Consider the following 26,635-nt stretch of genomic DNA (forward strand, 5'->3'; position numbering starts at 1 on the left):
ACTTACATTGCAAAACATTATAGTAGATTTATTTCATTTTAGCAGGTTAAATTTATTTATGTTTTAGGTTAGATTTCATTTTTGCAAAAGTAACAAACCTTCTCTCCTCCGAGTCCTATTATCCTCTCGGCCATTGCAAGTGAAGCTTGATCCTTGCACATGACCAGAGAGGACTTGTTAGTTGGATTAATTTAACTAAGGAAAACCTCTTAATCTTTCTTGTAATTTTGGGGGAAAAACTGTTGACTTGTGAAATCAGTAGAGTGAGCTAAACCTCCTTTTGTTGGATTTCCTTGCAACTCTCGACTTGTGAATTAGGGGAGTACTCATAGAAGCTAGATTTTCTCATGTTGGATCTCCTTGTGACCTTCTGTACCCCATTTGAAGGATAAAGGTGAAAGAGGAAACACATTAGATTAGTTTTATTTCCTTGCAATCAAATGGGTCGCATACCCACCTCTCCATATCCAAGTGAAATCAACTTAATAAAATCTACGAAGAGCACTTTCCAAAATATTTCTACAACATACAACATTGGGCTGCTATTTCATTTGCTGGATTTATTTTCAATCAGCGAGCATTTATTTGGCACTGGGCTATCTTGTTATTTAATTTCTGTCATTATCTGTTTGTTTATCTTTTTTTTCCCATGAGGAAAAATCGTAATTTCCATTAATATTTGAAAATTACATGTTGTAGATGCTTGAAGAAGCATATGCTGTAGGTTGAGGCGAACCGCCATTCAGATATACATTGTACAAAGACCCCGTAGGGTATACTTGTTACTGATAGTATGTGCATAATTACATATCAAAAATAATATAAACATAAATTGTTCAGTGAAATATGTATTGGCTGTAGATCAAAGAAAAACATGTAAACAGGCCCTCTCGACCCCTATATTCTGTTGTCAATGTATGGACGGTGATAGTACTGATAGTGGTCCATATCCTTCTGCTCCTGTATCAACCATAAACCCCGAGGCCGGACCACAGCCTCCTTGGAAAGCTGGTCGGAAATCTAGTTGCGCTCCCTATAGATATGATGACAAACAATGGTATCAAATTGGGCCCTTAATAGTAGTGCATCATCCAAATGTGCCTGAGTGTGTGTGCATGGCAATTAGATAAACTATTGAACCAATTTATAATAATCTTGGAGTCACCAAAAACTTGTAGGTGCCTACACTCTTTTTCTAATGCAAATTGCAAAAGATGTCTGAGTGTGAGTAGTTCTGCAAAGTTATTGGTCCCAATACCCAACGCCATTTGGATTTTGAAGTAGTGGTTCTCTGATAGATGTAAGAAGGTTGCCGCCCCCCAACCTTAGGCTTGGTAGATCCGTTGAAAATGACCATGGAATGCTTTTGTCAATGACTTCAGGTGTGATGGTTCGATGGGGAGTAGGTCTATCATCATCAGGTATATTGGAGTAAATGGACAAGACATGGGCAAATGCTCGGTTCCAGAGAGGCATGATATTACTGAATATGAATTTGTTCTGTGACAGCCAGATAGCCCAACAGACCAGTAATGGGAGATTCCTAGCTTTGTGTGGTAGAGCCGATGACCACCAAGATTGCCAAGCCTCGAGAATTGTATTACCTTGCCATCTGAAAGAGATGGAGAGAGAGGAGAGAATCAGGACCCAAAAATCCTTGATGATGGGACAGTGAAGAAAGAGATGCTCAATAGATTCAGAGGCTTGTCGACATAAACAACACCATGTGGGTCCATGGAAAGATCACTTCATAAGGTTTTCTCCCATGGGTGCTTTGTGATGAAGGATAGACCACATGAAAAGTCTGGTGTGGGGGGGGGCTTTCAACTTCCATAATAAGCTCCACCACCAGTCAAGGACTGGTGGTTTGTGGGCATAGTATATGACAGGGTATCCATCCTTGGGAGTGTAGTGACCGTGCTTTGCATGGGCCCATATCAGTTCATCTTCACCTTCAATAATCCTGACATGTGATTCAGTAAGAGCATTAGTATAACTGAGCCAGTCTTGGTGCCATATGTCAGGGATACCAAGTTGTAATGCTGATTTCCAAGCCTGAGAAAAAATATTAGTATTTTTTGGGTCTGCAATATGATCAAGATAGGTGATACCAGCATTAGTTAAAAGGTTGAGCAGATCAGGTGGGAGTTTAAAGACATTACCACTGCTGGACCATGGATCCATACCCACATAGACTGAGGAGCCTGACCTAATCCTCCAGGTTAGTCTATCACGAACATATGAAATTGAATTTAATACCACTCTCCATATAGTTGAAATTCCTGTCCTGTTCCGAGTAGGGAGCCTAATCCATTCAAGTGTGCAAAGTGGCCAGATTTGTTTTTGATATACAACTTCTGTCCATAAGCTATGTGCTGTGAGAATTTTCCAGCCCATTTTCGCAGCCAGTGCAATGGAAAAGGATTCAAGATTTTTTAGTCCTTAGCCTCCCCATATCTTTGGGAGAGCAGTCAAATCCCAACGAACCCTTGCATAAATGTGACCATTCTGTCTCCCTTTCCATAAAAATCTGCAACATAGTTGTTGTATTCGTGAGAGAATGCCCTTTGGGATCCAGGCCATGGACATCTAATACCCCAGAGTCGCTTCCAAAACAGATCTAATTAGAACTAGTTGTCCAATGCTGGAAAGGTATTTATGATGCCAAATGTTTAGTCTTCTTTCAATCTTGACTACCAGCCAAGTCCAATAAACAATCTTGTAGTGAAGGGGCTTAAGTCTAAATCCAAGGTACTTTAGACCATCATCCAAGGATAAAAGAGAATAGGGGAATCTATGAAGAGCAAATTGGATCTCATGAGGTGAGCATCCAGAAGATGTAATAGTAGATTTCCGGGCATTACACTCCATACTTGTTGCTGAACAAAATAAGTGCATAGTAGAATGGAGAACAGTAAGGTCCCCAATTCCTCCATTGAGGAATATTAAGACATCATCTACAAAAAGTAAATGCTATAGGATACAATTGTTGGAGATCTTGATACCCTGGAGATGACCTGTCTGCGATCTTCGTGATGAGCCGACTTAGGCCTTCCATTATGAGTAGGAACAAGAGAGGAGAGATGGGGCAGCCCTGTCGAAGACCCCTCTCTGCATGAAAAAAAGCGGATGTAGACCCATTGATGAGAACACTATAGGATACCTTGGTGATGCAATGTATTATCCAATTGACAAATTCCAGAGGGAGGCCTAGATGAGTTAAAAGCATACGCAGATAGAGCCAACTAGTGCGGTCAAAAGCCTTTGCAAGATCAATTTTAAGGATCATGCCTTTCAATTTCTTAGTTTTGATGGAGTGTAAAACTTCTTGGGCAGTACCAATGGCATGATGTATCTGGCAGTTATTAAGGAAGGCAAATTGTTCAGGAGAGATATGAGCAGAGAGAATGGCCTTAAGTCGGTTGGCAATGATTTTGTAGATGTAATTGCAAAGTGAGATGGGTCGAAAATCGTTAAAGGATTCAGGGCAGTTAGATTTCGGGATGAGGCTATGAAGATGGAATTGAAAATCTCATACATGCGACCATTGGTGCGGTAGTCTTCAATGATGCGGAGCAAATCCTCCTTCATAATGTCAAAGAAAGTCAGATAGAACTCAACTGGTCAACCATTTGGACCCAGACTTTTGTCCTTCTTAAACCATTTGAGAGTGTTCTCCAGCCCTCCCATCGTAACCGGCTTGAGGAGATCCTCAGCTACCTCCTAATCAACAAAGTGAGGAAAAAGGCCATCCACCCTAATGATTTCTGCCAAAGTAACTTCTTGGGGAGCTCGATAAAGATTTTTGAAGTGAGATGAGCCAAGAGAGGCCAAGTGATGGAAGGAGTGTACTCTCTAGCCTTCCTCATTAGTCATCTGCCAAATGGTGTTGATTGCACGACGCCCATTGGCATAATGGTGGTAAAATTTTGTATTGTCATCTCCCTCTTTCAACTAGATAACTTTGCTCCAGAGCCTCCAAGTTTCCTCTCTATCCTTTAATATTCTATCCCGTTCAGTCTCTAAGTTGATGAGGTGAGTCTTGGCATCAACAGACAAGAAGCCCCTTCCATGCTCATCCTCTAGACTAGCAATCTCGAGCTCAATAGTGTGAAGAGTGTTGTCATCTTGTAGTCGCTTGTTGTGGGCCCATCGCATGGTTATTTGTTTGAGTTTAAGAAGGTTGTTAGAGAAACCTTCCGAAATAGATTGGCCTGAACCAGGAGGGTGTGCCTTCCAAAAATCAGAGACTAATCGAATGTAGTCAGGATCCTTTAGCCAAGTAGCATTGAATTTGAATGGAGCTTTAGGTTTATGGTCTTGCCCATTGATCTCAAGGTAAATAGGAGAGTGATCTGATAATCCCCCCTATCCTACCCATTACCTGTAATTATGGAGACTTCCAATGAGTCTCTCCTTAATAAGGAATGGCCCAATCTTTGAGCCAACATTGCCTCACCAGTCCTTCTGTTCCTCCAAGTAGGTTGGAGTCGCGCCATGGGTATTTCAATGAATTGGTGATCCGCAAGAAGGGCTTCAAATTTATCAGGTAAGGGGTCAATCTTGGCATTGTGACTCAATGATTCAGCGTGTCCAATGGAAAAGTTGAGGCCACCTCCCATAATGATATTCTTGGCTTGTAGGAGTGCTGAATTGAGTAAGTGATACCAGAATGTTGCTCGGTTGTGGCAGGGGCCATATACATTTATTAATCGAAGCTCTAAGCCCAAATCAGATGAAAAAATATCTGCACCAATGAAGCCATTCCCACCCCATACATTTGATAGTCTAACCGACCTAGGGTCATATTGAAAAGAAATGCCCCCTCGACGAACATCAAGAGCATGGAAATGCCATCCAGGTACCAAAGATTCCAATGCAGGAATAACCAGATCAATTATCCCTAAGGTTTCTTGTAGAAAGAGAATGTCCTCTTACTCGGCTTCCAAGTGTTTTTTGAAGGATATTTTTTTTTGGGACTAGCGAACCCTCAACAGTTAAGGGATAGCCACTTCATGGGGGAAGAGATGAATGGGTGTTCTGTGCTCGAAGAGCCCAATTGATGGCGAGTTGACGACCTGTCGCGACATCAATTCCAGCTTGATGAATGGATTTGGATATAGAAGAATGATGACCCCGAGCAATTTTAGGAGGCATTTGGGGGGGGGGGATAATCCTGATACCACAAGAGTCCTTGGCAGATAGTCTATCCAAGGATCGAAGGTTGTAGGAATGGGTAGGTCTAGAAGAGTCCGAAACCTCCAATAGAGGAGCAGATAGAGGGGGGTTTGGGAAGGAGGGAGGGGGGCGTGTTTGAAAATATGGGGGAGGGACGAAGCAGGGGGCAAGACAAGGAGGGTGATGTAGATGCATATGCAGAGGTGCAAAGAGAATATGTGGAAATCATCAAAGACTCAGAAATAGAAACGATAGCCACACGGGATTTGGTAAGAGGAGGTGAGGGAGGACAGATCGGAGTGGTGCCACGCTTCTTCTCCAGAGCCTTTGCTAGAGTCAAGTGGCCAGAAACAATGGGTGTGCGCTGATCATGTGAACCTTGTATATCCACCAGACCTTCAGTCGCTTCCTCCAAGGGGGAACAGGCTTAACCAAAGGGCATTCTTATATAAATGCCCTACATTATGACATCTCCGGCACCTGAAGGGCACACCTTCTTAATCCAGAATCTGAATGCGAGTGAAGTGCTTCCAATGAAGGGTTATCTGCTCCTCCAACCCTTCTCTATTGTGAAAGTGTACCAGTATGTGGGCCAAAGACATGTTACCAGAGATAATAAAAGATTTGTCATGATCCAGATAGGTGCCTAGAGCATTTGCCAATTCGCTTGAAGATATCTTCGGACTAGAAGTGAAGCAGCAGACCAGGAAGTCTCACCCAAAGAGGACCAGCTCCCAATTGCTCCCGCTCTGGATCAAACTTGTTTATCTTTTATATTGTATGCTGATGGTTAATGTATTCTTGTGTAATCTAATTAACTCCTAGATCAATTTCTTGTTTACTATAGCTAGCTTAATCAGTGTTAGTTGTTTTATGGACTACCCCCCTCTGGCTTCACTAGGAGTTAGCCTAGATGAAGGGGTCGAGATTGAGTGACAACTCGATTCGAAACTTGCCCTGAAGACTGCAGTTGGTATATTAAATATTTTTCCACGTAATCCAAAAAAGGTGTGGATTAGGCGACAACATAAGGCTTGGTTGTCTTTGTAAAGGGGAATTTTTTTAACCACTAGCTCTCTGAGCATGAATGGCTACAGCCAGTCTCTATTGGTGATGTCAAGTAACGTCAAAATTGTATTCCGTGAACTCAATCTAGCCTCGATCAGAATGTTGTCAACAACTGCCTTTGATGGCTTTTTGGCTGGAAAACAGGGTAACAGGGATTGAATATGCACTTGCTTATGGTGGCCATCAAGTCTGCTCTGTCTTCAGTACTGGGTTAAAATTTGATTGTGGGCTTTAACGCCAGTCAATCTTTAATGTGCCTGCAATTACTCCTTTTGTTTGAAACTAAGTGTAAATGTTTTAGTTCATGGATTTTATTTGCCAGAATGAGAGCTCAATGGTCACAATTTCCACTTATTGAAACACCATTCATTTTGTTGGAGCTGGCCTGTGCAGGCCAAGCTATTCCAGTGCTACTGGGTCTAGTGCATGCAATGCAATACAAAAAAAACCATTTATAAACGGTTTATGAATACTGTTCCAACTTCCATCTATACACAAGCAATTCACAAATGGTATCACCCTCTAGTGTAAAAGCAGGGAGGATTGTTCCAATGCATGTATGATTAAAAATACAGAAATGCTTCCCTTCTTTGTCTACTATTATCCAAGAATTGATATGAATGAATATTTATTTAAAGGCAGTCGCCACTAAAATGTCACTAAGGAGGAAACAGACAGACGTGTATTCAAACAAGGAGAAGCGCCCTGGGTACTCGTGTGTAACTATTTCCAAACATCGATTTTCTGTTGCATTAAACTAAATTCCTTCAGGTAGAAGATAGGGAAAAATTCAAAATTGTTTAACAGCAGACACTGAACATTAGCCATTAATTAAGATAGACTGATTAGTGAAATGTCATGATTGTTATATCAGAATTTATAATACATTGAGAACAATGACTACAGCCGAAATGTATGGTACGATTTTGAGGGTTCACCACAGTTTTGATTATGAAGGTGGCTACAGCTGAAATATATGGTAGGATTTTGAGGGTTCACCACGGTTTTGATTATCAAGGTGTGCATACAGCATACAGCCATTGACAACCAGCTCTTGGCCTCGCAACTTCCCAGGAAGCTAAACCAATGCCCAGGTTCTTACTCTTGTTTACCAAGTCAATTTATACCCTAGGCTTGTCAAATGACCATGCTGGGTTGTGCTTTCTCTCGATCCAGGGATCAATTGAGTATGGGAGAGCAGGTAAACTATTCCAGCTACTCAATTGATCTGCAAACTGTTGAAAAGTGTAACTAGGTTCAGTCTTCATAATGACATGTGTAATTGTGACTTTATGTAATTGATGAAAAGAAGAAAAATAAATTTATTATTTTAATACTTGTCTCATGGGTTTCATGAGCAAGGAATTTTATTTTTAGGTAAGGTCCCATGTGAGCCCTTAGGATTGGTCATAAAGTTAAATTAAGTCAATATGAAGGACCCTTCCTGGGCATGTTACATATTTGTACAAGTCATTAAAAGGATAAAGAGGCCCTCCAAGACCAAGCTAAAGCATATCTTTCAAGTCAGCTTCAAGATGGGTTAAAGGATCTACATCAAAAGGACATGTTGGCTCACATACATGTGATGTCAGCTTATTTTCATGGGCAACCACTATAAATAGGCAGCTCATCCTCATTTCAGAAACAAGAATTTCGGTCCGGAAGAGATCTGCAATTAGAAGTGTGAGAAGGTCAAGGAAGATAGTTTTATAGCCAGCGAAGAGAAGGAAGGAAGATCGAAGACATTTGGGTCTGTTTTAGGGCTGAAATCCTCCACACGAAGAATCTTTGCTGTCCAAATTGCAGAAAGAGCCGAAGTATCACAGTCATATTTGGAGGTCAAATCAAGTAGAAATTCAAGGTAATACTCAAGGCTCAAGCCGAGTTCAAGGAGAAGAAGTCTCCCTTTAGACCAAGGAAAAACAAGGGTTAAAGTTGGTCAAACTACATGAGATAGAGTTTCTGAATTAGGGCTGAAAAGGTTGCAGGTCTGAAGCAGAGAAAAGGAAGCGAATTCTTGAGGGTAGCCGAGGAGGGAGAAGCAACAGTTTGACTATTGTTGACTCAAGCAAGAAGGATCTCATCAAGGAAGCTGTGTGTCTTGGTCTTGGAGTGGCAAATAGGTCAAGGGTCTTGGTCTTGGAATTGGTCAATTGAAGTCTCTATAAGAAGAAGAATTTTGTTTGGGTTTTTCCTCTGAAGTGGGAAAGGTTTTGGCCCTGGCTGATAGCCTATATTCTGTGTCTCTTGTATCTTTGTTGTTTATGCATTGGTAGCTGTTTGATGAAGAAGAACACTATAATAATGTAATGAAAGAGAAGATCCTAATCTAAAGAAGTAAAAAGCATTGACATGCAGTTATCAATAGAAGAGAAATCACCTAATTGCTATGCCCTAGATTTCTCAACATAAATAACCAAAATCAAGTGTACAGATAGCAGGTGAGTCCCTCAATGAATACATACAGTCATGCTGGGTGCCAATGACTTCTTAGAACAGGAATAGATTGTTATTTATGACATTCTGAGTTTAGAAACTAGGTGGGGAATTGGAACAGCCCTAAAATTATATCCATTGATCTCAAGAGCACAGTGGATGGTATGGGTGCTTTTTCTGTTTGAATTGAGTATACAATGGGCCAGGCTTGATTCTAAATGGAGAAAAATATCATATTAATCTGAAATCTATTTCTGAGTAAGGGATCTCAAAATTACAGTTTGACATTCATCACTATTACCAAGCTAAGAGTGGTAAATCACTCGCACAAAATTAGTCCACAGAGCACACAGCAATCACAAACAATTAATGAGACAATGGACACAATGTTTATCTTGGAAACCCAACTGGGAAAACCAGCATTTGAATGGTTGCTCAGTTTTATTTTGGTTCAATACAGCTCATGGCTCTATAGCCATTCACAATTCTTACTGCTCCTCCCTGTTTGTATTCTCTTATCCTGGCCCAAAAGCTGGTTTTTAATGGGAAGGCCAAGACACTGACCTTTCACCTTATACTCTGCCTATTTACCTTTACTTATGTGCATCCACCTGTTTGATTTACCGCCCTTGCATAGATAGGCTCACTTACCTGATTAGCATTCATGCGCTTGCTTGGGGAGCTTTGCACTTTTAGCATTCATATTCACTTTTAAGAATACTTCAAGGAATTTGATTTCCGACAGCAGAGAAGCTACCAACACACCACCTGGCCTTTTCACAACTACCCTTTAGATACTGGGCAACTTACCTCTTTAGCATTGTACGCGCAAACGACCACTTGACTTTACCCAATGCCTTTTTGAGGGGGTAGGGTTTATTTGGCTGCTTGCATTCATTTTAGTGCCACCTACTCATAGTACCTTTTCTATTTATAGAAGACTGGGGCGGGGTTCCATTACCTGTTTGAGATTTTATTGGCCTTCCAAACTACCATTTGACTCTTTACCCAATGCTTCGTGGATACCGAACTTACAACAACCTTGACTATGTACTCTTCCTTTACTATGCTGCCTATTTGCCTTTACCTTTACTGCTACTTCCAACCCACCTGCTTCACCAACCTATAGATACTCACTTACCCAACCATTTGACTCTTTACCCAATGCTTCGTGGATACCGAACTTACAACAACCTTGACTATGTACTCTTCCTTTACTATGCTGCCTATTTGCCTTTACCTTTACTGCTACTTCCAACCCACCTGCTTCACCAACCTATAGATACTCACTTACCCAACCAACTTAATCATGGATGCCCCAATCCTACAGTCTAATTTCAGGGGGTAGGCTTTATTTGGCTGCTGGCAAATAAAGCCAAATAATTGCAAAAGTTTAGGTCCTGTTCATCTTGACCTTTTTATCCCTCTCTCTTTTTCTCTCTCATTCCCCTTTTTTGACGTTTTTTTTTCATTTTCTTTAATTTATTTATCTTTCTGAACTTGCATTGTCTTTTCTTTTTTTGATTCAACCTTCTTTCATTGTCAAATTGCACTTAGGTATTGTGTCCTATAATTGTTGTCCTGTTTGGATCTATTCATTTCCATGCATGGATCCTTAACTTACGAACTAGTTATTAGTGATACCTTACGCCAGATTCCTGTTATATGTACTTTTTGATCCTCGATTCCAGGTAGACAACTATTGTATTTTTGCGATCCAAGAACTATGTAGGGGTAACTAGACGTTCATTTATTCAACCATTTCTCCTCTAAATCCTTCATCAAATCTATCATATTCTTATTGGCAATAAAATTCATGCTTTTGTAACATGTTTGTGCATTGCAGATATGTGTTCATAAACATTAGAGTGCTTTAGTTTCCATTATTCCATGCTGTAGTTAATCTGTCGAGTGTTCGTATAATGCATGCATGATTCTTACTGTTATTGAAGCAAAATTTTCTTCTCTGTGCTGTCTCACTGGTTTTAGCATTATCAGCTACTTGGAATATGCTGTAGTTATTTTTGTATAATTTATATTGAATTCAAGTTTTATTTTATTGTGCAGATTATGGATCCTAAAATGGACTCTGGCATGACATCTTGTGGGTATAATTCAGTGGAAGAAGCCATTGAGAGTGGTGCTGCTCCCATCAAGTTGAATCTCCTGCAGACCATAGATGTTATGGATTACCTTCTTGCTTGTGAGGTACTGTCAGTTTAAGGATGCCTTTAATTCTGAAGGTTATTACTCTTGAAGCATTACCCTCAGCTATTCTGTTTGGCTTAATTTTTTAGGCAACATGGCATAAAGGACATTCCTTAGCTCAGACAGTGTTTACTTGTCTTTACCTTCTGAATGTGGAGAGGACTTCGCCAAATTCTCTTCTACATGCATATTGCAGAGTAACTCGTGTGACTTGTAATCTGATTCGGTCATTTGTTTCTCAATCTCGTACCCATGAGGTATGTTTTTATGTCTTTATCTGAATTTTTTGTTCTCTCTCATCTGTTGTAGAGTCTCTGCCCTTTTGGCAACAAAGGAACATGACTGAAAAGCAAAAGAGTATTATAGAAGTGTAGCCAAATTATGTTATGTAGCATTAACTTCACGTTTGTGACTGCCTTGGCAAAGTTTTGGGGATTTGTCAATAGGATTATGTGTAGCAGTCAGTTGATTTTCTCGTTTAATCCAGTGCCATTTCATAAGGGGCTTTCTGTATATTGCTTGTTGACTGTTTTGTTTACTGAGCCATTATTTGTACCAAAATGTTAGAAGTGTTATTCATGTTAAATCTTGATATGACTTGAAATAAACTGCATTGCTTATTTATGCCTTGGAGCACCAAATTTTGCATTTTTCTTTTCTTTAAAATGTGGATCATGTAAAGATGTTGATGTTGTTACCAGTTATGAAGTTATCTGAACTTTTTATTCAAGAAAAAAGGCCGTATATTTTAAATTTTGAAGCAGAAAATTAAAATATCCATTGGTATGTGCCTTGAAGCACTCCGAGGAGCTCTTCATGAGCCTTTTAAACTATTAAGAAAACAAAGTTTTCCACATCGTCCTGTTATGAGATTCTTTCATTACAAACTTGTTATTTGTGTTCTATTTATAAGAACTAAAAACTCAGTAATCTCTTTGCTGCATAAAGAGAAAAATATCATGTGATGGTTGTATGTCTTCAGCCAGATTCTGAATCTGATCTTTTCAAGCTGGAAGATTAATCTTATATAGATCTCTCGAAGGTTGGATGCATACTGCTATCCTCTTCCACCTCTGGCCTGAAAACGACAGATTGAATAGTAAGGGCTTGTTTAGAAAGCTCATTTTCCTTGATATTCAATTCCTTATGTGATGAAAATAAAACTCGGAAATTTTCATTCAGCTCTTTAATTCTTTCTATTAGTGTTGATAGGGTCAAAATCTGCATATTGTTTTTTATCATTTACCCAGTTGATGACTAGCTCTGAATCTCCCAGTATCTGGATTTGAGCAGTACCTTTCTTAATTGTTAAATTTTCCAGTATCGAAAATGCACTTAACTCTGCCCAGTAGTTGGTACCTTCTGCCAATTCAGCTTTGAAACAGAAACTATGGTTCTCCTTCAGAAATAACACACGTCCATCACCACAAATCCCTGGAATTTATGGGAATTTTATGTCTCATGCATTTCATATTCATATTTGCAATTAATATAGTAGATGAGGATAGTTCTTGACAGTAGAGGTGTTTTCTTTATAATGAACTATTTCTTTTATTCTGGGCTCTTCACATGCTTGGTGATGCATGTTAGAGTGCCAAGTATTGTGAGTTCAGTTATTTTAGTTTCATATTGTCTAGATATGGCCCTTGGGCCTTTACTCCTTGGAAATTAGAAGTGCTATCATTTTCATTTTGGAGGACAGGTTTGTTCAGTTGACATTCTTTACTGTAGATTACAGCTGCTGGCTTATAATGTGGATAAGTTTAGGTCCTGTTCATCTTTTTGAAAGGTAAATGAAATGGTGTCATTGGTTGCCATCTGAAAGTTTTTGGTGCCTGGAGAACAGTTTTTTTGACTTATAGCTTTATCAGTGAGAAAGGTTTCATATCAAATTTCCTCTAATATGTAATTTAGATCCTTTTTCAAAAAATGATTAAAGAGGGGTTTTCTGTTTATGAAATTAGGTAATACAAGAGCCTTTAAAAGGTCTGGAACAGTTGCATTGAATTTGTTTACACTCTTAAGACCTCTCCAAGGAGCATAATTTATGTGGATGTCAGAAAATAGTCTTTGTAGTTAATTTTAAAATGTATTAGTTTTGTAACTAATGTTTTCATTAAAAATACATACATATTATCTATAACAAAGGAAATGCTTATGGATGCTATCTTTTTTCTTCTGTTTGGATAGGAGGAGGACTTCTTCACCATGGCGTTTGGCTTGCCACTAAAAGGAGAAGGAGATGACAAGTGTCTGTCTACACTGAATGCGGTGGACGAAACAGTAGCTCGTCAGTTGCGTGCTTGCAAGAATTCTATGACTAGGAAGAAAATGGCAGATGGTATTCTTGTACCTTTGTAAACTTTGTCTTTTGTTGTCTCTTTTACTATATAGTCTTGAGGGATTATTTCAGTGCATCAAGATCTTGCATATTCTTGGTCCAATTATTTCTTAAGGTGTTGTTGGCCATTTACAAGTTTCATCAAGTGAGTCTCCTCCCTATTTCTACTGTCTGGTTCACTTGGTTGTGGACTCAATTGTGCATAAATATCTTTAGCTTCTATAGTGAAAGATATCTCAGTTTTCAAATCAGTAAAGGAACATAAGAAATTTAAATTGATGGGGTACCTGATAATTATCTACAAATCAGCAAATATTCTCCTTTAAAGTCAAACTGGTTTAGTGAAACATTAGGCTTTCATAGTTCCATTATAATGGCATACAAGGGTAATTGTTGTTATTTGGGTTATTACATATTTTATTATTTAAATATTTTGATCCCTGATAGCTTTCTGGAAGTTTGTGTACAACTTCGACCTTTTTTAAAGTTAAATTATTTCATTGTCTTTTCATCTAAGTGATGTGCAAATATATTTATTGCAGATTATGAATCATTGCAGCCAGATCCTGACCTTGAAGAAGGATACTGTAAAGCAGTCTTGTCTCGTTTACGCTTTCGTAAGGTCTCTCTGAAGTCCTATTTTCTCTCTCTCTTTTTTTGGTTTAAAGTTTAAACATCAAGGCTTAGTAAAGAATAAAACATAATGGAAAATTTCATTGATGGTAACTATTAGTAGACACCCTAGGGTTTATGCATTAGAATCTTAGATTGTCCCTTGCAATTTTATTGGAAGGAATTAACACTGTACGTTATATTATGTACAATGATTTGATGTCATCAAAGATCCTTGAAGTGACACGATCCCTTTCAAGTATAGATAACCCTTCTACACATGGCTTCAATAGTGATCACTCTTTTGTTTTAAATGTGAAGGCTTAGTTACGAGTAGAACAGAATGCTGCGTGACTTTTGTGATGCATTTTGGAAATTAGGGAAGGTGAATTTAAGTGGGGGGATGTGGTTCAGTTTTATCCACCTGATCTACAGAAATCATTTTTTTCTATCAAGATGGCTAGCTCTTCCATGGAAAATTTCAGTGATTGTCACTGTGGCTAGACAACCCTAAGGCTTATACATTAGAATCTTAGTACATTGCATGTTTATTGGTAGGAACAACAGGGCATTGATTATTGTTGTACATTATATTATCCATGACAATTTGATATTTTAAAAGGTCATTGAAGTGGAAAGATCCCTTTCGAATAGATTACCCTTGTACAGATATGGATTCAATAGTGATCAGTGACCAAGTTCTTCATCCTCCAACAGAACTTTTGGTATTGATATCAATCTATAGCAAGTTATGGCCTTATTCAAACGGCCCTTTTTGGGATTTTGTACAACATCCTTTGAAGGGTTTTCTATGGCACAGGCGAGTCTATTAGCAAAAACTATAACTTCATTTTGAAGTTTGAGGTAAATATTATGGTTGTTCTCATGTAAATCAATATTTTGGGTCAATTTAATGCAAGGCATTGATATTTGTTACAATTCTGTAGATAAATCTAAACGTTTTCTATAATTGGAAAGAAAATGAAATACCAGATTGTTCAAGTGGTAACATTGAAAAAAGTGTTGTTAGGACTCATTAATACTCATGTCACTTTATATGTTAGATATGTGATCAATGCAACATCTAGATGTAAAGGATTGGGTTGAGATGTTTAAACCAATGTTTCGAAAATCGTTATCAGGATAATATCGGCGAGGGAAAAAATCAGAAAAAATTGTAAAACTTGGGAAATAATCGGGAAAAAATCGTAAAATACAAAAATATTCATTTTTTTTGAATTTTTTTAATATCTAAAGCATCTACAACATAAAATAAATACATTGACACATAAATATGATAAAAGAACTAATATATAAGATGTGTAATATCATTTCTAGTGCTACATCACACATAACAGTGAATCATGTCCTGAATAGTAAGTCCTGACTCCTGAGTCCCAACTCAGCCTCAAAATATCAACAAAAAATATAATAATGTATCTCATATCATGAGTCATATTGTCATATACAATGAAATGAACCAAATAACTGAAGTCTAATACTACTGATTTCCTCTGCCCCTTTTGCAAGAAAATGCAATAGCTTTCCCTTTCCCTCTAGATGTAGATGTCAGTGGAGTTGGTAGTGGACTCCGTTATGCTCTAGAGCCTAAAGAAGTAGGAGCTTGAGGAGGTAGATCACGTCCTCTACTGATGGCATGGGTAGCTCGGATAGGTGGTGTCACCTCCTCCTCCTGTTGCTCCTCCCCTTCCTCCTCCCCTTCTACGCCTTCCACTACCCTCCATGCAGCAGTGGTGTCAATCCCATCCAATGAGATGGCCTCCATATCAGGTATCCTCTCAAGTTGCCTCACCCACAATCGAAGATTGTAGTAGACGTAGACCATGTCATTAAGTCGCTGGGACTCGAACCTGTACAAAGATCATAAAATAATAATTATAAAAAAAATTATTGTTTAATGAATTCAAAAAATTAATTGGAAATTTGCAATATTTAAGTTTTAAGTTTAACCTGTTGCACTTGTTGTGTATTTTTTCAAATACATTCCAGTTGCGCTTGCATCTTGAAGAGCTCCATGTTTGGCTGAGGATTCGAATGGCAAGCTTTTGCAGATGGGGCACTCTGACACCATAGATTCTCCACCATGCATCTACAACAAAATTACAAATAAAATAAACATAAGAAAAAAAAGAAATTTGAAAGTTGAAGAAAAGTATGAAGTTATGAACTTGAAGAGACAATGAAATTTGAAACAAACTAAAAAGTACCTAGCATTTTAGTTTCCTATTAGTCACAACGATCTCAATGCCAAATGTGCCACCTGCCATCCTGTATATCTCCATTTCTTTGGAGATTTCTGCACGTTTTGCTGGAGATCGCACCATCCTCTGAACACAGGTTAAGAATCCATCCATGATCTCAGCATCAAATACGAACCCACATGGGTAAGAAAATGCGGGGTTCAGGTAGATCCCTGCAGCATGAATGGAACGATGGAGTGTGTTGTTCCATTGTTCATCAATCACTTTCCATAGGAGGAGTTGTTTCTGAAACCCCTCATCTCCCTTATCATCATAGTAGGCCCGAATGAATTCTTTGGCCTTGTCCATGGCCTCATACAAATAGCCCATTGCGGGCTTCTCACCATCAACTAATCGAAGAACCTTTACCAAAGGTTCAGTAACGGTGCACAGCTCCTGCACTCCCGCCCAGAAGTCTTCCTGGTATGAAACTAATCTGCATTCGGCCTCTCCCTCTGGTTTGCGACTCACTGTCAAATCACTCCATTGATCTGAAAGAAACATTCTCTTCACATCACACATAGAATTCAAGAAGGATTGAAGAGAAATGAAGTTGGTGGCAAACTATGTAATGGCGGGGCACACCAACTCTTTATTGTTGGTGAACTTTTCCATCAAGCTAAGCACAAATGCAATGATTATATATAAATTTTGTAATGCTTTTTGATGAGTCAACAATATCTTTGACAAAGGAAATTTTTCCTATGTCCTCCAACATCAAATCAATACTATGTGCAGCACAAGGTGTCCAAAATAAAGTAGGATGCCTCTCTATAAGCATCTGGCCAGCAACAACATAATTTGCAGCATTGTCTGTTATGACTTGGACAAATGTTCTGCACCCATCTCCAAAATAAACACATCCAACAAATCACATAAAGTTTTTGCAACTTTGATATGTGAAGATGCATCAACAGATTTCATAAACATTGTCCCCTTGGGACAGCTAACCAAGAAGTTTATAAGGGTTCTCCCCTTTTGGTCCGTCCAACAATCTGACATCACAGTGCATCTTGTTTGTGCCCATGATGCCCTAAACTCCTCCAATCTTTTGGTGCAGTCAACCTCTCCATCTTGAATAATGCGGCCTCTGAAGTCATCATAAGAAGGTATTTTGTACCTTGGGCCAACAGTGGCAATAACATTAACAACAGGCTGGAAAAATGGATTATTCCTTGCAACGCTAGAAGGAATATCACTCCAAAGGAGAAACTTGCCCAACAATTTGTCAACTTGTTCTTTCTCCTTTTTTTAAGCATTGAAATGATTGATGGTTGTGAACCAACGGTAGCTCTAGGAACAAAAAATGATGAGGCAGCTACAGGGTTGGTTATAGACATTGATGTTGAAGTATAACCGGTACCACTTCCATAATCACCTGAGCCTAACACCCTCCCTGCTAGTTGCTTCTTCACTTATGCTTTGGCCACTCTCTTTTGCTCTAATTCATCCAATGATCTCATGGCTCTTCGGATGATTTCCACATTTGTATTTTCACGAGGCCCTACATCATGTCCAGGGATTTGTGCAAGGTGATACTTCAATCTATAAACCCCCCTTGACATATGCTGCCCACACAACTTGCAAGACAAGTTCAATCTATCAAATCCTCCATCAGGTTCACCAAATTTCGACAGAGGGTCCAATTTCCTTGGCATGTTTGTAACTTGGTTGAACTCTTGAGTTTTAATGTAAGATGAAGTTTGAACTTTGAATTTGAACCTATGGCACAATAAGAATTGCAAGTTACAAAATTAAAAAAAATTACATACATGACACAACACATTGAATTTTTGACAATTTAACAAACAAAAAACCTCAATTCAATCCAAAATGAACTCTCTCCACTCTATGCAACAAAAATGGAAAAAAAACCATCAAATCCACTAAAAAATCTTTGATAACTAATGGGTTATAGAAACCTAAGCAAAAACAAGAAAAAAACCAAAACAAAATGGCCATATTTGGTGCCCATACCTGGAAACCGCGGTTTGCCGGAGAAATTTGATCCAAAGACAAAGTGCTCTTGCTTGAGATGCTAAAATCTCCAAGCTTCCTCCTCCTCTGCGCTAGTAGACGCCTTCCAGGGTTCCTCTCTTCCTCAACCCTCAATCCACGCCGCTGTCTGTTCAAAATGACAAAAAAATCGTGTTTTCCCTTTTAAAAACGCGTTGCCCGCCACCCCCACGATAACTTCCCATCGAATCATGAGACAACTTCGAAATTATAGTGATTTTTTGAAGTTAGCACAATTTTTTCACCGATTTTTTGGAAAAGAAAAACCGTGTAGTAATAGGGCGATAATATCTGCATTTTTAAACCAACACTTTCCCTGATGTCACATTATAATTTATAATATATTCAAGTTGTTCTTATGGTTTAAACCAGTGTTGCAAAAAGCGCGATATAATAAAGTATATTCTATATTTTCTCTCTCCACTTTATCTCTATAAATGCGTGCATCCTAAATTCCTATGTGCTATTTGTTGCCTCAGAATCTAGGAGGTCTTGTGAGATGTCTCACAGGACAAGAACTAGACCAAGGGACAACAGCGAGGTGGAGGCCCATTGTCACCACAAGGGAGGCTTTTGTTGAATGAAGTGTAACTAGGTTCGGTCTTCATAAATGTAAGTTTGACTATTGTATTTATTGAAGAAAAGAGAAAATATTTTTATGATATTTGTGAATGAGTTTCTTGCTCATTGAATAAGGTCAAGCACATGTTTAAGTGCTTCTAGGAAGTCAAGAGTCAAATGTATTTATGTAAGACCCTTTGAGGGCATGCTACACTATGTATAAAATAGAAATGTTGACAAGTCTAGAAAGCAAGTGATGAAGGAATGCTCTCACAAGAAGCATTGGATGGTTGACCTATCTATCTGATAAGAAGCAAATGAAGAAAGAGATCAAGCATGTGGAAGAACACCATGATCACCGAGAATCACTATCTGACAAGATACTTTGAAGATATCTCTCGAAAGAAGGCAAGACAACTCTCAGAAAGGAAGAAAGGACCCTTGACACCTATGACGGCCTTGGAGGTATAAAAGGTGCAGATAATAGATTCTACTCTATAAAGATGTCAAGATGAAGAAGCCATTCAACAAAAGGAAAAGCAATGTTGAAGCAATATCAGGATGAAGTCATGATGGGCTACAAGGTTAGAGCATGTAAACAAGCAAATACAACAAAACATCCACGAGGAGAGTATTCCGAAGCATGGACAAGATGACAAAAGAGTAGCCAAGATGACAAGAAAACTTGATGAATGACAAGAAAACCACTTTCCACGAAGGAAGCAATGACATGACAGAGTAGGAAGGAAAGTGATCGATGGATGGTGCTCTACCTAGAAGAAGTTCAAACAAAGAATTCATGACATCAAAGAATGAAGGAGATCAAGCACCTGAAGGACCCCCGAAGAAGAAGTTTGATGAATGAAAGAGTCCCTAGTTAAGAGGGAGGTTTGACAGGTCCCTGATCAGGAGGGAGTTTTGGATCACTCTTGATTACAAAGGAGTGACAATTGTGTTTTTCCATTTCATGGGTCATGCACTGGACCAAGACTAACAACCGTAAGCCTAGATGAAGGCCATGAATGGAAATGTAGACACAAGATAGACACAACATTCTTGTCTTTACTTGGGAAGAAAAAATGGGAGAATTAGGTAATCATCTGGCATCCAATACTCTTTGAGAATGTGTAGGGCATCCAAGAAGAGTAGGCAAGAGGACCGATATTCTTTGAGGGTTGGGAACCCAAGATAACAATAGTCCTAGAAGGTCATACTTAGTGAACACCTGGGTGGGTATGTACCTTGAGAGACAATTATGAAGGTGTCTATAAATCATTGGTCTCACTAGCATTGTAGCTCGTGATCTCATGAAGAGATGGAGCGGTTAGTCAAGGCCTTGCACTATGACAATGTTGATGGATATGATGCTATAATAGATGGATTGCAAATCCAGTTTCTCTTATGTGAATACCTCCCTAGTTAAGAGGGAGTGTTGAAAGAAGTATAACTAGGTTCGGTCTTCATATATGTAAGTTTGCCTTTTGTATTTATTCAAGAAAAGAGATTATTTTTATTATATTTGTCAATGAGTTTCTTGCTCATTGAATTGGGTCAAGCACATATTTAAGTGCTTCTAGGAAGTCAAAAGTCAAATGTATTTATGTAAGACCCTTTGAGGGCATGTTACATTGTATAAAATAGCATAAAGGTTAAAGGAATACCTCCAAGACAAGTGCAAGTCCTCCCCATGCCGTAACGTTCTCCTCAAGAAGCAAAACAAAGAAAATAATGAAGAAAAGGTCAAGTCGGCCTAAGGATAGCTACTTAGCCTCAAGTCAGTATAAAGCAGGGACATTCCTCTATATATAGAGGCTTTCCACTCCCTCTCAACGTCATAAAGTCATCTGTGAAATTAGCGCAGTAAAGGAGCTGAAAAAGAGAAGGAAAAGTCTAGTCTAAAGGCTCTCCAAGACAAACGAAGGAAGGAGGAATAAGGTTGAGGAGAAGAGGACTGTTTCTAGGGCTAGAAACAGTCATAGGTGCGGAAAAGAGGAGGGCAAGTCTGCGACATAACAACAACTAGAGAACAGTCCATGAAATATCATTGTTTGGGTGAGAAATCAAGTCTACAAGGACTCCCAAGCCTAGCGAAGGAGCCTATCTCTCTAGCGAAGGTGAAAGGACCCTAATTCACTAAGGGTACCCTCCACACATAAGAAAAATAGGGTAGCATAATAACAATACAATCATACACCCATACATCAAGAAGGATCTCAATTGGTCAAAGAAGAAGTCTACTTGAGCAGGGGATAGAAGAGGAACACCTCATCTAGAAGGCTCACTGAAGGAAGGTCTATCTCTAGACAAGAAGCAAAGAAAGTGGATGAAGTGTTGGGGAGCAAAGTGCTGGAAGGAGGAAGCCTATGTGTCGGGGAACAAATTGCTGAAAAGAGGAGAGGATTTGACTTGTGTGGTTGAAGGACATCTTAGTCAAGGGTCTTGGGTTTGGCAGAGATCAATAAGAAGCTTCAATAAGAGAGACTTACAAAAGGGTTTTCCTCTTAAGAGAAGAGAGGTTTTAGCCCTAGCAGAGAGCCAACATCTTGCGTTATTGTTCTTATGTTTGGGTAGCAGTTTGATGAAGTACACACATACACTAATAATAAGAAGAAGAAGAATAGGCTAACAAGAAAAAGTAAAAATACTCCACAAATTGTTATCAAGTAATGAAGAATCACACTACACTTATTTGCCCTAGATTCTTCAACAACTTCTTGGTATAAGTCACTTAATAGGTATACCAAGGCTATGGTTCAAAGGTGTTAGATGGATAAGCTCAAGAAGGACACTCAAACTAAGGACAAGGCTCAATCCAATAGGACAAAGAATATTGTGCTCTTCAAGAGGCCTATCATGGTACTTATGCCCTAGGTGCATAATACCAGGAAAAGTCTTAGTGAAAAATTGATATGATCAACAAAGGGAGCCATGAGCCTTCAACAAGCTCTAAGTTGAAGTCTTGGTGCTAGGTTAGGGTTTTCTGAGGGCAAAATTAGCTAGGGCTTGTGCCATCAACTCTAAAGAGGTGAATATAATCGTGGAAAAATCTACATTTTTATGCAATGAGACACAATCCACGTGTTTGACCCTATGCCCTAGCCTAGCGGCTTGCCTTGAAGGGCTGAAAATGTCAAAGAGAGAGAAAATTGGTTTTAAACTTTAACGATATCCAATGAGGTATGATTACTTATGCGGAAGATGGTGCTTGTTGCTTGGTGATGGAGTCTAAGGGAAACCTTCTTATGGAGATATCAAACCCTAGAAGGGAGTAAGGATAAGAAAAATGTAAGATTCCCAAACGAAAATACCCCAAAGTGACCATAAAGTTTTGAGCTTTAATGAATTTTTTTTTTTGGTGAGGTATTTTGTGAAACACGTTCTGAGAATACTGTTGTAGGTGTAACTTTCACTTGTTTTTCTTAGGCATTAACATACAGAGGCATGAATATAATGCTAGGCTTCAGATCAGGAATTATAATGGCACATAACACTCAAAAAATATATTAAACACTCTCACAGTTGATATAATTGCAAGCTAGCTTCTATATAGCCTTCACATTAATCTTTAAATAAAGAAATACGCAGTGAGAGTGCAATAGAAGAACCTGGACCCATTATAGCAGTTTATCAATGGTATATCAACCTTATGAATAATGCATCTTTAGCCATTAAATATCAGTAACACAGGTGCTTATATGAACGCGTCCTCAATCCTTCATTCCCACAGAGAAAATCGGTCTTCTACAACAGAGATGGACCATCAATAAACCTCTGTACACATAACTCGTTCTCTGAAGTATAGTCAAGGCAGAAATACATACACGACATTGATATCCATGACAAATAACTCTAGTTGGAATGACTGGTGGATGTTGTAACTTGTACAGCCAGCAAGCTTAGTGTTCGTTCCTCAAATAACGGTAACTCAACTCCCTTGTCTCCTATGTGAATGTTCAACCACTGAAGCAAGACACACATGGTCCCATCCATAGATAAACTCGATTTGCTAGCTAGCCAAACTCAACCACAAACCACAGTAGAACTCAGCTCAGTGAGGTAGGAGAGCTCGTCCCTCCTTGGATGATAAACTCAACCTCTTTTATAGGGAACTCGTCCAGCACAAAAGGGTCAGAGATTCAACCATCTTCAACAATATAACTCAACCAAGTACTAACATAACTCATTGCTCTTTATTTTTGGATGATACGGTATTGGTGAACTCGTGCTCCTCATTCAAGCCAATCTTGTCCCTTCCATAGGAAACTCGACTTCAGAATTATGGCAGCCTCTATCCTTTTAGTGAATGAAGGCCCAGCTTGAAATGAAAGGTGTGAAGCTTGATGTTAGGAAACGACTCAAATGATACTACCTTTTCCCTTCCATTTTCTTCTACAAATTCCTTCTCCTTGATAGTGCAATGGTGAAATATCAGTGATTTCACTCTCAGACCAACTAGGGTGTCTAGTTTCAACACCGAAGCCAGTAATGGTAGCTATTGTTTTCCAAACCCTAATCTTCTGTCCAAAAACTCTCCAAGAGTTGTTTTCTTAAAATGTGAGTGAAAGAATGAGGAAGACTCCTCACTTTTCTCTTTTTATAATTGAGTGGTCACTTTTGCTGTCATTTTACCCTTTTAATTTTTTATTATATCATTTTGGGAGACTTTAACTTTATAAAATTAAAGTGACTTTTCATTAGTCTAGAATGTCCCTCTTTTCATAAAGTTTTCCTTGGCGAATCATGCTCTCTTATTAAAATTTTTTCTTGCCTTAGCCTACGGGAACTTATTAGGCTAGCAAAACCTATGTTATTTCTCCTAAGCGGTTGTGGACATTACTAAAACCATAGTTACCACTTTATGAGTGGATAAAATCATGAGAAATGCTTACTTGAAGGTTTTCAAGGGATGTCATACATTCTTTAGTTAAAACATATAGTACTTTACCAAGCTCTCATAGAAATATATTCAATTCAACAAGAACATAGAAACCCTAGCAAAAATTATTCCATGAAATAACCATCGAAAAGATAATCAACAATAAAGATACTCACAAGATATGCATGAACAAGTCCCTTATTATCCCAAAGTAATGTCTACACAACAAGGGCTAGTCTCCAAAAGCAAAATTATCCACACAAATCACATTTACATAAGAATACAAAGCTACAACAACTAGGCTGAAATCCTCTAGGGAGGTCGAAATAGTTCTGAACTGATGATGCGAATCAAATGTGAGTTGACCTCTATTTATATGAGGTTTGCCTCAACCAATATTAGCTTAAGAAGCCCCCAAAACAAGTTTGACAAGTAAACCTTGGGTTACAAGCCTACCCACTAGCTCAATGCTGAAATATGCCACAAACGATCCACACGTGTGAGCCGTAAGCCTCATAACGCTGGTTGCATGCCCTTTTTGGGCTCCAAATATCATGTGATGGTGAGATGAAGGCTGAAAATGTGATCATCCATTACTTGATGATTGTTCCTCAAATCCACCTTAAATCATCCTCAGGCGTCCCAAATCCAGTTGGGGTGTCACCACATCATGTGCTCCATCAGGTGCAACAAGCCCTACCTAGTCATCTCATGGAAGACCATCCTCATTTGGGCCCTGAATCATGTTTTGCCCATTAGATAGTCTGAAGGCCAGTGTAGGGACATGTTAGGTCTAGTGGTGCAATCATCAAGAATCCTCTGTGCTAGGTCAAAGAAGATCAATGTCCTAGGTCATGGGGTGCTCTAGGACATGCATCATTTGCTCATGTCATCATAATGCCTAACACTTTAATGTAAGTGGGCAATGTTGTAGCCTTGATGGGTAGCCCAGTTGGTTGCAGCCCCCTCTGCCAAGTCGTTGGCCCTCTGTCATGAGGCGCAGGTTCAATTCTCCTTGGGTCCATCAGGGTCAAGCTCCCTATGGTAGAGTCGACTAGGCAAGATTTCGACTTGTCTAGGAGTGTTAGGAAAATAAAACGGTGGGCAATGCTCCATCTGCTAAGTCATCAACCTCTCTGAAAGGCCTAGGTACCTATGGAGTTGGTGCCCTCAAGGCTTGGGTTGTTGTGGACCACCTGACAAAACTGACTTAAACTCTAATGAAAGCAACCATTCATCAAAGACTGAGATCATATAAGCATCTAAGTGGACCAAACTTGAATGTTAAGTGCATATTAATACTTCAAACTTGGATCACCTTCTATATCTAGCTGGACCAAGTCTTGTAATGGTGTTCCTTGCCTTGTTAGAGGTGGCTAATGGTCAATTGTATTAGATGCTTCCCGACCCCAAGGGGTGGTGGCATTTCCAAGTTCTACCCCTCAGTTGATAGGTGTTAGTGCAAATGAGTGGCGGTGGAAGGGAAAAGGCTTCATGGTCAAGTGGCATGGTCAAGGGGACCAGATGATGGAGAGACCACATTATGAGTTTATAGATGTAAAGGAGCGAGCAATCGTGGGGGGCATGGGCTACCACACTCGGTTTACTTTTTCCACCCTGTTGCCTCAAAATCTAGTAGGCCTTGTGAGGGGAACTCACAAGACGAGAGTTAGACCAAGTGATAACACTATGGGGTATGACCCACTGTCACCAAAACCACTACCTCCTCCTTTTTAGTGGATTTTTACCACGATGAAGGCTTCCCTATGTAGGTAGGTTAAACATATCAAGTCTAGGGCTTGGTGACAAGGATAGGCTTAAGAGGGATACTCAACTTAAGAATAGGGCTCAACTTGCTCAAACAAGGCAATGCGTTCCCTCCAGTAGGCATAATTTGGGTACAAAGTGACCTAGGGTTTTAGAATATGCAAGGTCAACATGCTTTTTCCTGGGATCACAAGGTCAAGAAAAGGCTTGAAATAGACGAGTATGATCAACTTTAGGTGCAACAAGCCTTCTAAAATCCCCAAGTTGAAGCCTAGGGCAAGACTAAGGTTTTTTTGGGGCAAAAATTACCTAGGGCAAAGGATGTTAGCCTTGAAATGGAAGAATTAGCCACAAGAAGAATATGATTTTGAGACAATGACTTCAAATCCACGTGTTGAATCACTTCCCAAGGCAACCCATCAACCCTAGTTGAATTCTAACCTTAACCCTAGCGTAGAGGCTTTCCATAAGAGGTTGAAAATCAGAAAATGGGGAGAAGAATGTGGTTCGAAGGTGATTCAAGGTGTGATGAACAATGTGAATAAGGTTAGTGCCTTGACCTGGTGTGATGAAGTTCAAGGGAGATCTACTTAGGAGAAAATGACTAAACCATAGAATGGAGTAAGGGAATATGAAAAGCCTAGTTTCAAACCCTAGCTATCATTTTATGAGGGAGCAAAGTCAAAGAGGAGAGCTTAACATGAAGAATCACTCATGGGATTGTCATACAAATTCTACATGGGTAATGCATACAATACCATTGCGAAGATTTCATAGAAGAAATTCGATAACAATTAGCACATAGAAACCCCAAGATCCATAAAATTTATTCCAATAGAAAGAATACTTACAAGAAAAATACATGAACCAATCCTTTGTTGCTCGAAAATGACATCTTTAAAAGAAGAGAATAGCTCGATAAGCAAAAACTCCACAATAGATCACATCTCCACAAAATACAAGGCAAATTTCAGCGAGGCCAAAAATATCTAAGAGGGTCCAATTGATCAAAAAGTGATGATGAAAATGAAATGAAGTTGACCTCTATTGATATGAGGTCTTCCTCGAGTTATTTTAGTGCAATGAAGCCCATAATAACAAGTTTGAAATAAAATGAGATTGGGTTATGAGTCAACCTACTAGCTAATGACAAATTAGTCCGTAAATGCCTACATGTTGGGCCGTAGCTTCTCAAAAGGCTGATGTCATGCCCTTTTAGGGCTCCAAATGCCATGGCAAGGTATGCTAAGGTGCAAAATGTTTCGAAGTTCTTGGATCATCCAAAATTTGAGGGAGTGTCCTCAAATCCAC

General features: G+C 39.1%; 1 protein-coding gene across 2 annotated transcripts in view; it reads left to right on the plus strand.

Moving 5' to 3' along the window:
- MAK10 (MAK10 homolog) overlaps positions 1-26,635 on the plus strand; it is a 190,116-nt gene that overhangs the window by 63,409 nt on the left and 100,072 nt on the right. For both annotated transcript variants that reach the window (XM_089374672.1, XM_089374671.1), the window contains exons 3-6: positions 10,750-10,890; positions 10,980-11,147; positions 13,081-13,231; positions 13,774-13,853. In XM_089374672.1, coding sequence (XP_089230798.1) covers positions 10,750-10,890; positions 10,980-11,147; positions 13,081-13,231; positions 13,774-13,853 — 540 coding nt within the window. The remainder of the gene's footprint in view (positions 1-10,749; positions 10,891-10,979; positions 11,148-13,080; positions 13,232-13,773; positions 13,854-26,635) is intronic.

This window comes from Pinus tabuliformis, chromosome 8, assembly GCF_031772625.1.
Source record: "Pinus tabuliformis cultivar Carrire ecotype Pingquan chromosome 8, CPIR1, whole genome shotgun sequence".
NCBI lineage: Eukaryota > Viridiplantae > Streptophyta > Pinopsida > Pinales > Pinaceae > Pinus > Pinus tabuliformis.